Raw genomic sequence first — 11,827 nt, 5'->3', positions numbered from 1 at the left:
ATAAGACAAGTCACTGCCCCATAAATAAAATAGGGAATTGGACCAATGATTTCTTAAGAGCTTTACTTTCCAAATGGGTTTACCTGACTTGCCCTCAGGACTCAGTCTTCTCTGCCTTTGAGCACAGTGTCACAATCTTTTAGCCCAAACTAGAGGAGAGGCCCAGATCCCCAGAAAGTATCATCCCTCTCCTTGGAGTGAGCCCCCCCTCCCCCGGCCGCACCCCAGCGGCTGTGGTCCTCCCTCCTGCACAATCCAGTTACTTAGCTGAGGCTTTTTGAGGGTACTTTTTTTTTTATTGGCTCAAAATCTCATTCACCAGTCTCTAAATAATCTTATGTACAAAATATAGACTCCGCCCCCCCCCCCCCCCGCTGTGAAATCTTATCAATAAATACAAACGTGTAAAGGAGGGGAGGGGGGTATATAATTTACCATACCAAAATTCATTTCAAAAGATATCATATAATTTACAAACTGATTTTTTTCTTCTCTCTTCTTCTTTTTCTTTTCTTTCTTTCTTCTTTTTTTTTTTTTTTTTTTTTTTTTTTTTTAGACAAGGGAGCTTCAGTCGCAGGAAAGCGGGAGAGACATTCCTGAGCCAGGCGGTCTCTGCCGCAGTTCACAGCCCGGTCTCCCTCCCCCGGGAGGGCAATGGCTCTGAAAAGTGCACCGAGAGAAGGCGGAGGATCGCCTTCGTGGATTAAGGCAGCGGACAGGCCAGAAACCAGGACTTAATACGGAGAGGGTCAGCGGCGTCTTTCCAGAAGAGACGCTGGGGGAGGAGAGCAAACCGGAAGAGATCAAATACTGGATTAGGTCACCTTGGTTGGAAGGTTGGTAAGAGACAGACTGGCACACTTGAGTGAGGGTACGATGGCTGGAGACAGTGAGTGTCTCCGGCTGCGTAGTGCTACCATTCTCGTCGTCTTTGCGGGAGACTTGGGGTGGTTGCAGGGAGGGGAACCCCCGAAGCCTGCAACGCCCACCTGCTTGCGCAGCAACCTGCGTGCGGTGGTCTGAAGTTAGCGCGACGCAGAGGACGGGGGGTTGAATCCAGCCTGTCACCCTCCTAGGCGCCTGGGCTCATCGGGTGTCAGCGAGCCAGAGACTGGAAGGGCAAGTTCGCATGAAGGCCCCCGTAACCGCCCCCTCCCTCTCTCCCGAGCACCCACCGCCCAGAGACCCGCAGGCCCCTTCATAGAAAGTCTGAGAAAGCTAGGGCGCCGGGGCGCAGACCGGTAGGGGAGGCAGGCATCTGCAGCCCCGGACGCTCCTCCAGCGAGGCGGCGGGACTCAGGCTGCCCGCCTGGGAGACCGGAGAGTAGAGGGAGCCCCATTCTCCCGGGGAGCCGCCGTCCTGGCTGCCCAGCTCTTCGCAGGGCGGCGCGGGGGGCTCCAGCCCGTAGAGGTTGTGGTCTGCTATGCGCAGCGCCTGCGTCAGCGCCCAGATGTAGTTGTGCGCGAAGCGTAGCGTCTCGATCTTGGTGAGCTTGGCATCGTCGGGAAAGGTGGGCAGGACACCGCGAAGCGCGTCCAGCGCGGAGTTGAGGTTGTGCATCCGATTGCGCTCGCGGTCGTTGGCCTTCTTGCGCCGGCTCCGCCGCTGCTTGCTCAGAGCCAACTCGCTCTTGGGCCGGCTGCGCCCCCCGCGCCTCGGCCGGAGCTTCCTCGAGGCTCCTCGGCAGCCGCCCCCTTCCTCCTCCGCGCAGCCCCCCTGCACGCGAGCCGGGCTGGGCGGAGCGGACGCAACGCAGGTCACTTCGGCATCCGAGGCGCCCTGGAAGGGCTGTTCTGTGTCATGGGTCGCTTGGACAGCTGGCACGCCGGAGGGATGCGGCGCCATCCTGAGGCTGGGGTGAGAGGTCCGGGTAAGAGTGGGTGGGCCACCCGCGCGCAATTCCCGGTCCCAGGGTCAAGTGAGGGGGGAAAAATGACGAGAAAGAGCCACCCCTCCGCTCCCGCCGGATCACAGGACCCCTTTCCCCCCTCCACCCGTCGCTCTGTGACCTGCAGGTGTTACCTTGTTCCCGCGCGCAAAAGGGTAGAAGCGGCCAGCAACGAGAGCAATGGTGAGCTTAGCTGGCCTTTTCGTCTGTTAAGTCCAGCCAGGATGCAGGAGCCGCAGCCTGGAAGTTTCCCCAGCCCAAGAGAAGCGAAGAGCAAAGGGGGTCCCGGGCCACTGTTGCTGTCTTTGGCGCGGCTGCGAGACCAATCGGAATTTTTTCTGAGCCTCAAGTCGTGTGCCCCTTGGCACGCTTTATCTGCTCGGCCCGGGCCAGGAGCGTGCCTGCCCCGTTGCTGCCCGAGCCGCCGGCCAATCAGCGCCGGGGCCAGGGGGCCGCGCCACGCGAGCCCGCTCCTCCCCCGCGGGGCACAGCTGGATTCCGGACAAAGGGCCCGGGTCGGGGGAGGGGAGCGCCGCTCTGTTTGCTTTCTCCCCGCGGGCTCGGTCCCAGCAACTCTCGGTTCCTCAAAGAGCCTCGCCCAGGGAGAGGAGCCTCGTCTGGCTCGCGTCTGGCCGCCCCAGACCGCTTTGCTCGTATTCAGTTTTTCCTTGGCATCTGTCCAGCCCCTCTTTTGGTACCTCGAAGAGGGCTTTGGGAAGCCCACGGGGACATTTAGGCTCAGAGAAGGAGGTGGCTCGCCCCAAATCACGCGGCGAGACATGGGACCAGGTGCAAGGTGCCCTGACTACCAGCTTGGAGGAGCGTCCACGAACTCCTGAAGCCACCTTGCTCTTCTGCGCTCCGGGTCAGGCTAGGAAACATACATGGAGCGATGTTTCACGGACCCTCTCCATTCTGGAAGGAGGGGCGGGGCGACCACAGAGACAGATCCTGCCTAGGTCCCTGCCACGTAGAGACCTTCCCTGGAGGTGAGGAGCCCCCCTACCTCCCACCACAGTGCTCTGAGACGAGGCTCCACACTCCTCAGAGGGAGGCGCTTAGAACCTCTCCTCCCCATCCATCCCCCATCAGGAACCTAAGACGTTTCCATCGTGTCCCAGAGGCGGAGGGTGGTTATGGTGGGACCTCCAGGGGACATTCGACCACTACCAATCGCGGACAGTCCCCTAGCACTCGGGCCAGGGTCTCTGGGGAAGAGCTCAGGTGAGAAGGGGTCAGGAGAGGGCCGGGAGTTCGCAGCAAGGCTTTGTCTTTTAAATGCCCGTGGTGCGCTGGCGCTGCGAGACACAGGCGACTTCTTTCTTCCCTTCGTCCCCCTGTCCAATCACAGCCAGGGGCTGCCAGCACTACCTGGCCCAGCTCTAGCCGGGTGTGAGGCGGGGGACCTGCCCTGAGCACCGCTCAGGGACTCCGCGGGCCCCTGTTAGCGCCGGCTGGAAATCTTTCCAAAGTCAGTCTGAACACATCATCCCTCTTTTCTTCCCTGCCCTTCCCTTTTGTCCCCGCCTCGGACACCCCGTGGTCTTCTGCTTCCGGTCACTCTGGGTGAGGGGTCGCGGCTTCCGCTCCTCTCTCTTGACCGCGACGTGTCCGGTGGGGGCAGAGGCGGGGGGGAAGCCGAGGGTGGGAAGACTGGGGCCCCGGTTACGTCTCCGCAGGCTGAGAAAGCTGTGCTTCCTAGCAGGTCCAGTGCCTCCCGGAAGCTGGAGGAGTGGGGCTGGACCCGGCTGGGAAACCGAGGGGATGGGGTGAAGGGAGGAGGTAGGTCTGCGTATCTGCCCCAGTGACCGCCTCTCCACACCCGCCCAGGCTGCTTCGGGGGCGCAGTTACCTCCAAGGCAGAAGAGGATGGATATGCTTGGGCGCCAGAGAGAGAGGGCTCTAGGACTGGATGGGGGTGGGGGCGCTGTCCTTCCGATCTCAGCCGGTGCGCGGTTAGCAGAGGTTCCTTCCCTTTCTGCTTTCCAACTGAAGCTAGGGGTCAGGCTCCCGAGGAGCAAAGGGAAGAGACTCCTGGATTGCATTTTCCTGCTGCTGCTCCCTCAGGTCAGGATTGCTCCAAATTTGTTTCCTAGTCATAAGAATGAGAACCAGAGGCCCGTTTTACAGATGGAGACGTCAAGGCCCAGAAGGGGGAGTGATTCACCTAAGGTCACACAGCAAGTTCTGCCAGAACCACGTAGAACTCAGGTCCTAAGACTCGGACTTCTAGATTCTCCCCTTGCACCTGCTGCCTCTCCCTGATTGGGGGAAAATATTTTTTTCCCCAAGGCAAAACCAGACACCCCAAAGTGTAGAAGGTAGGAGAAGTCCTGTATCTGTGGGGGAGACAGGGTCAGAGTGGAAACGGGACCGATGCTTCAACTTGCTACTTTCCTGCCCTATACCCGAACCTTGCTTGGTTTCTATCATCCTACAAATTATGAACAGACAGGAAATCCGAAGCATGCTTCCCTAGGGCTCTGGGACCCAGCCCCACTCGGGGGAGCCTGCCCTGGCGATAAGGGATCCAAACATCCCTGTGGGTCCCGGGAGGCCTGAAGAGCAGCTCCAAACCAGGACTCTTCACCCGGCAGTGGCTCTCAGATAAAGGGCAAAGGAGGGACTCACTTGGCTCAGTTTTGCCTCAAGCGGCGGATAGATACTGGTAAGAGCCGCAGGGCGAGTTTCCTGCACCAGGCAAGATTCTGGGCATTCTTGGGAACCTTCTTAACCGGGAGAGAATTCTGGCATCCACGTGGGATTCTTATCCAGATCCCCCAGAGCAGCTCTGGCCCAGGGCTCTTCGGGGATTCCAGGCCGCCACCACTACGGCTTTGCGCAAAACATAGGGCGAGGAGCGCGCAGCGGCCAGGAGTAGCGGTCTCCTTGAGGAGAGCCCACAACTCTCCGCAGCCCTTCTTCTGGCCAGGAGGGCGGGGTCCGAGGTCAAAGAGTCCTGGGGGATTGGAGATCCAGGGTCCACGTCCTCCCTTTCCGCTGTAGGGGACGCACAGACCTCTCTCCAAAGTTAATCCCTGTGCTTTTGGTGGCGGAGGCGCAAAGCAGTGGTAACTCAGTGCGCGCCGGCGGTTTTTGTGAAACGGCTCTTCCAGCGGGGAGCAGAGCCTGTTCCTGAAGCCCCCGGCCAGCCACCGCCTCTAAGGCCTCCAAGACGCGCGCGCCTCTACTCTCTGAGGCCTACGCACGTCTGGAGGCTGAGGGGGCCCAGGAGACGGGCGACAGCCTGACGCCCGGAGACCGCGGGCAGATTGGAAAAGAAGGAAGGCAGCGGTCCGCCCTGCCGCCTTCCTGTCGGCGGGGGGAATCTTAGCAGTGCCTGGGGGCTCTTTGAGAAACAAGCGGGAGGGAGGGGGGCCATAGGAAGCTGAATAGCTAATGGCTTGCCGGAGGAGGGGGCTTCTTTCTCTCGCCTTCGCCTCGGCCCTGAAAGAGGGGAAGACAAAAATCTGGCGAGCGAGCTGCCTGGGCCGAGACTGGCCACTTCAAACAGCCCTTCAAACAAAAGGAGACGATGAAAAGAAAGCCCCACCTGTCTCCAGTGTTTGCTAAAATAATAATAAATAGATTTCGTTTAATAAATAATTACAAGAGATTGTAAAGTGGAGTGCTTTGGAAAACATCTACCGCGGGAGTCCCGCAGCCAGCCGTCACCTGCTCCCAAGGCGGACAACTTTATTGTTAAGCCACCCCCCAACTAGTTTGCCTCTGATAAACTCTCCCTCGTTTTCACAATGACTGTTTACTCATAGTTAGCACAATATTACCTTTGCCGTGATAAACCCAGAAGGGGGGAGACGTGGCCCCTGGCCCCTGGGCACACCTGTCCCAGAAGCTGCCACATGGATTTGGCAACGAGCAGGCCTCCCCCCGGGGGCCCTGCCTCCGTGTACATTGGCCCAATTGCCACCCATTTATAACAGGTTGGCTGCAAGGCCTATCTCGGTCCTATTTGTCTTCTTTTATTGAAAGCATATGGTCTCCAGGGGCTCACCAGCCCCATATTTCATCTGCCGGGAGCTGGGGCGCTTCCGCAGGCTGGTGCTGCCCAGCGCGCGGCTCCCCACTCAACGGCTGCCGCGCCAGCTGAGGGGATGGCGGAGGTGGGGTGGGGAGAGATAAGGCGGGCTCCTCATTCGCTTTGGGAGAGAAACCATTCCCTCAGAGACTCCCCCTCCCCGGGCGCAGAGACCTCGTGCGCTCTTGAGTGGGTGGCTGGTTCTTTTTCTTGGGTAGGTGAGAGGGCGCCATATGCCACCCCCCAGGGCGTAGGAGGGAACTCCAGCCCAGGGAGTCCTCGAACAAAGGGAAGAGAGGGCCCCGGACCTCTGGAGCGCCCGAGGTCTTTATTTCCAGATCCCCCTCCCTGTCCAGGGCCACCTCCCCCCGGATGTCCGTAGCTGGCGCGCAGCGCCTGGAAACAAAGTGTCCACATTATCCCAGCCGCCAGCCGAGACAGTGAATGCGTGAAAAGGTGCATTGCGCACCAAGACACCTGTTGAAGCGGCGCCTCTTCTCAGCGCCTCTCGGTTCTGCCCTCGGTCAGCAGCGAGTGGGGGGTGGGAGGAGGGAGAGATACTGTGATTTGTGGCGACATATGTTGAGCAGATTGGTGTGTACTCTTCACAGGGCCACACGCACCCTCGCTCCCATACACACCCCGCGAGAAAGAGCAGCTGCTGTCCTCACCTTCTCCCGACATAATACCTGGGCCAGGCGCCTTGGCGTTGCCTTTTGAGACTCCATCTCTCCCCCACCCTCTCTGCTTTCCGCCCCCACCTGCCGTCCCAATCTTGGCAGCTTCGCTGTAGGACGTTATTGTCAAATTTAACAGATGCACGTTTGTTCCCAGCGCCTGGTCTCAAACACACACACACACACACACACACACGCACGCACACACACGCAGGCATCCACAGAAAACGCGACCGATGACACAGATGCGGAGCGCAAGATGTCCATATGCCCGGCTCCGCGCCCGCCAGGGCTGGGGAAACAAACAGGACTGTGTGATTTTCTCTCCCCAGCCCAGAATAAACGGAAACTGCCGCGGGCGGGGAGGCCACCTCCAGGCGCCTCTCGCTTAGCGCTTGCCCTTTGGCGCGAGGGCGCAAGGCACCTCTGGGCGCAGCGCTAGAGCCAGGAGAGCGCACGGCTGTGGACGCAGAGCGCCGACCATGAGGCGGCGGGAAAGGGGCCCCTGGCAGGAGCATTGAGGGCCCGTAGCTCTGGAGGTGCGGGTCACTGCCTGACCTCTCTGGTCCTTGCTTGACCTCTGGACTTCTCAGTTCCTGAGTGGTGAAGTTGCCCCAGTCTACCCAGGATTCCCAGGAGTGGACATCCACCTGAGGCCCACTAGGGGCAGGCCCGGACCCCTCTTTTTTGACACTCCTCTGCCCACTTATCTCCTTGTCTGGGCTTTCCTAACACAACGGTGATGAGAAGGGCACTGGGGGTGGGGGTGGGGGGCTGGCTCTGCCACTGTCCTTGTGCTGCCCTGAGAAAATTATTTCACCTGGCCCCCCTTCCCATCTATTAAGGGAAAAAGCTGTAAAGGAAATACATTTTCAAAATTTCAAATTTGCAAAACTTGGAAACCTTGGATATCAACAGGTCTTAGGGGAGAGAGGAGGAAACCCAGAGAGAGAGAGAGAGAGAGAGAGAGAGAGAGAGAGGGCAGTCCCCTCCTCCAATACCCACACTCAGTTTGCCAGATCTGAGTTTCTGGCCAAGAAAGACAGACAGTTTCTGGCCAAGAAAGACAGTTTCTGGGGGAAAGACAGGCATGGGGGGTGTAGGAAGCTATCCTCTGTCCCCTGTGTCTTTCGACTCCTGGAGCACAGGCAACCATTGGGCCACAGTGACCCTCAGTGACAGCATACCTGCCTGCTGCTACCAGGCTTTCAGCCCTTCATTTCTTCCAGTGCTGGGGTGGAGCTGGGAAGCTGGGGGGTGGGTGTGTGGCTCTGAAGCCTCTTCCTCTTTCCAGGCCTGATTTTGGAGAAAAAACATGTTCCTCCTACCCTCGGCGTGACTTTGGATGAGCTGTGCTCCTTCCGCCGTCCTTGCACAAGTTGTTTCGACTTTCCCTGTGGTTTTTGGTTTTGACGGAACGTGGTCCTGACATTTCTGAGATGCGCTGGCCCAGGGCAGAGGACATCCTCCTTTGGGAGAAGTCTTTCTCCGTACAAGTCAGGGGAGCCCTCTGCCGGGGGGTGCCTCTGTTCCCTAGCCCTGATGTCCCCTTCCCACCCATTCCCGGTGCCACGGGGATTGTGCCTAGGCAACAGCGGGAAGAACCAAAGGGTGTCGGGATTGCTGTGAGTTGGGGGGTGAGAGCAGGAGAAATCTATCCTCCTCACCTTTTTTAGATCACCTTGGATACAATACTCACCCCGCCTCCACTTGTCAGTTTGGGAAGGCAGGAAGGGGACAGGGGTGGAAGGTGAGGAGGGTCGAGAATTAATTCTAGACTAACTCAGTGCAGAAGCAATAGAAGGTCATGCAGTGTACTTTCCCACACAGTACTTAGTAACTTTTTTTTAAATGTTTTTTTGTTATTTATCTGAGAGAGAGAGAGACAGAGTGCAAACAGGGGAGGTGCAGAGAGAGAGAGAGAGGGAGACGCAGAATCCGAAGCAGGCTCCAGGCTCTGAGCCGTCAGCATAGAGCCCAATGAGGGGCTCGAACCCACGAACCGTGAGATCATGTCCTGAGACCAAGTTGGATGCTTAACCGACTGAGCCACCCAGTTGTCCCAGTACTTTAATATCCATGTAGAACTTTGAGGAGGCAGATCACCCTCTCCTATCACTGGCAGGGGTGGTGGTGGAAGGGATTTTCCTTGTTCCCAATTTACTCCTGAGCATTCTGGGACTCAAGGTCACAGAGCTGAGTACTGGAACCCCTCTTTCCTTGTGTCCACTCCAGTGCTGGCACCTTCTGTCACCTTCCTGGCCCCCTACCCACTGCCCACGCTCCAGGAACCCTTTGGAGGTGAGCAGGTCTGTCAGAGTTTTGGGGGTCCAGAAGCTGAAGGATTTGGAAGCAATAAACAATGGAGACAGCCCCTTCTCTCTCAGTTTTCTCTTCCTATCGCTTCCACAAGCTTCTCCTAGCTCCCCACTAATGCTATCAAGGCAGGGCCAGATTTACGGGGTATTGAGGGTGAGTACCTTCTGAAATTTGGTGCCCGAGGCACCCCACCTGCCTCACTCCAGCCCCAGCTCTCCTTTGAAGGCAACGAGCTTCATATTCCCCCTTGCTGAGACCTCAAAGCCAGGTGGTCCTAATTTTTTTTTTCCTGTGGCATTATCCGAAAATTCTTTTAGGCACACCCTTCAAAGATAGAATGATATGTTATTATATATAATAGTATGTTATTATAGCTATTCATTATGGTTCACATATTATATGCAATATAAAACATATGCAAAATAGGATTTGTTATACATTATAGACGTCTTTCTGTACCGGGCAGCCAAAGTAGTGGAGATGGAAATGTGATTTTCCAATCACAGACCCAGACACCCTGGGTTCCAATTTGGACTTTTGCGCCTAATAGCTCTGTAACCTCGGCCTATTGACGCAACCTCTCTGAAGCACCTCTGTTTTCTCACGTATAAAATGGGGAGAATGATGGAGTATCTACCTCATGGGGCTTAAATGATTTTAATTCATGTAACATGATCACCATTAACTTGTAATGGATGTTCACTCATTTATGAATACAATCATTGATGATATCTACATCATAAAACATACCTCCAGATACATTTGCACCCAGGACATGAAAATAAGATATAACCAGAAGTTCTAATCTGTGACTCTTCTTGTGCTCTCCTCTCCAGGCAACCTGATTTGAATCCTGCTGTCGTAAGCAACTGCTATGACAGTACCATTAACAGTTAAGACGCAGGTTTGGGCTTGTTGAGCACATTCTCACCCATTAAAATTTCTCATCAAACCAGTGAGGCAGCGTGGCCAGAGACCAGCGTCCCATTTTACAGACGAGGAAACCGAGGCTTTAGAGAGCTGATGCGACTCCCCCAGCTTGTATGGGGGAGTGGGAGTAAGAATCTAGGTCTTCTGACCCCGAGTCTGTGCCTCATCCGCCCTCGCTCTCTGTTATGTCGTGGGTCCTACAACTTGTGAGCTGATTGTCACACCCATCCAGTTGGAGTCTCGTTGAGCAACTACCAAAAAAGGGGATGTGGACTGATCCATGAAGCCAGCTGGTGGTGTGTGCATGTGGCTCATTTACTCTTGTCCACCAGAAACCATAGCGGGCTTGGAGGCAACCTGGCAGGTAACCTTATTTGATGGGCGGGGTCCACTTTGTAGGCGCAAGTGTGGAAGACGGCACTTTTACGCAGAGCTTCAGGTCTGCACAGGAAACTACAAATCAAATTCCTGTCAATGCAATTGCCCAGATACCAAGATGGCGCGGGGTCAGTTGGGCACACCTCACCTCTGTCTCGTAAATGTTTATGAAGGGTCATTATGAGAAGGTGGTGACAAGCTGTTCCCCATAGTCACAGAGATTAGACTGGGGGGAGTGGTTTGAATTGAAAAAGCAGGGATTTAGGCTCTTTAGGGTTTAGAATGGCTGTTCAGTTGTATAGAACACACTTGGGGAGTCACCTGCCCCAGAAGCCCTTCGAGACCATGGGTAGAATTCATTGCTCCAGTTTTTAACCCGAGTGAATTGAAATTAACACCAGTCCCCTTCTAAAGAATTATAGCACAGTAGCACAAACCCATGTCATGCTAGGTGTTGTGAGAAATACCAAGAACCGGGGTTTAGGGCTGAGTAAGACCTTCCCTGGCATGTAGTCCCTAACACTAAGTTAACACATGATTGGGAACTGAGGCTCAGAAAGGAAATGTGCCTTGTTCAGGCCATGCTGCAAGGGCGGCCAAGTCAGAAGAACCCATGTCTCTTTCCATTAGTCCATGATGGAGCCCCAGAGCCCTTGCTCGGAGTTGCTCTCATTCGGCACCCATCTTTCTCTGCCTTGTAAGTGGAGGCCCTTTGTCTTGTGTGTCCCTCAGAAGAGGATGAAGTCCTTCAGATCAACAGCTGTGTTGTTTTGAGAATTTAGCAGGGATATTGTACCTGATGGGTCTCTGATAGGGATTGGCTTAATGGTCCCAGGAAGGTGAAGGTTATGTGAGGCCTGGGTATCTGGGCAGCCAGAAGGATGTTGGCAGGATGGGGAACAAGTGGAAGGGACCGATAAGACCCATATGCTGTAAACTCTGATGCAGGTGATGGAGTCAAGACCGTAGGGATAATGGGAGCAGAAAAGGGGAAGCACATCCTTCCCTTTGGGGACACAACCCGGAAGTTGTACATATACATCAGCACATTGACCAGTGTAAGCGCCACATGGCTTCATTTAGCTGCAAGGGAGGCTGGGAAATGGAGTCTGAAGTCTGTATGGCCATATGCCCAGTTATCAATTGGAAAAATCTATTATCAATGGTCCTTGTCATGCTTACTTATTAGAAAATATAAACTTTTCCTACTTGGACTGCAATGTAGTGTCTGTCCCCACCCCCATCACTCCAGTTTAGGGGCTGGATGGTGAACCCCAGAGGGTGGTAGGCAACATTCTATGTGAGCATACATCTTTCTGAGGAGAAGATTCAGTTTCATTAGGTCATCTAAAGGGTTTGTGGCGCCCTTCCCTAAATACTGAGAATTAGTGGTCTGAAGGTTGCTGAGCCATTTGGAGCAAGTCATAACAATCTTCTGGGTCCCCCCCTCCCCCAGGAGAATTCTTTTCTTTTCTATAGAGATGTGTGGAGGCTTTGAGTGAATGCAAAATTCTGAGTAAACGTTGTGACAAAACACAATGAAGGCCTTTCAGCCATTTAGCATGTATTTCCTGACGTCTGAAGTGGGCCAAGCA

The 11,827-nt window shown here is 55.4% G+C and overlaps 1 protein-coding gene across 1 annotated transcript; it reads right to left on the bottom strand.

Annotated features, from left to right (window-relative positions):
• Nucleotides 1-312: 312 nt before the first annotated feature.
• NEUROG3 (neurogenin 3) lies at nucleotides 313-2,263 on the bottom strand. The gene is made up of 2 exons (XM_060641057.3): nucleotides 2,024-2,263; nucleotides 313-1,853 (listed from the first exon to the last, which is right to left on the bottom strand). Exon 2 carries the CDS (start codon nucleotides 1,844-1,846, stop codon nucleotides 1,199-1,201), a length of 648 nt encoding a protein of 215 aa, XP_060497040.1. The 5' UTR covers nucleotides 1,847-1,853; nucleotides 2,024-2,263; the 3' UTR covers nucleotides 313-1,198.
• Between the last annotated feature and the right edge of the window lie 9,564 nt (nucleotides 2,264-11,827).

Source organism: Panthera onca, chromosome D2 (assembly GCF_046562875.1).
Source record: "Panthera onca isolate mPanOnc1 chromosome D2, mPanOnc1 haplotype 2, whole genome shotgun sequence".
NCBI lineage: Eukaryota > Metazoa > Chordata > Mammalia > Carnivora > Felidae > Panthera > Panthera onca.
The sequence above is the reverse complement of the archived record's forward strand: the minus strand, read 5'-3'. Positions and strand labels throughout refer to the sequence as shown.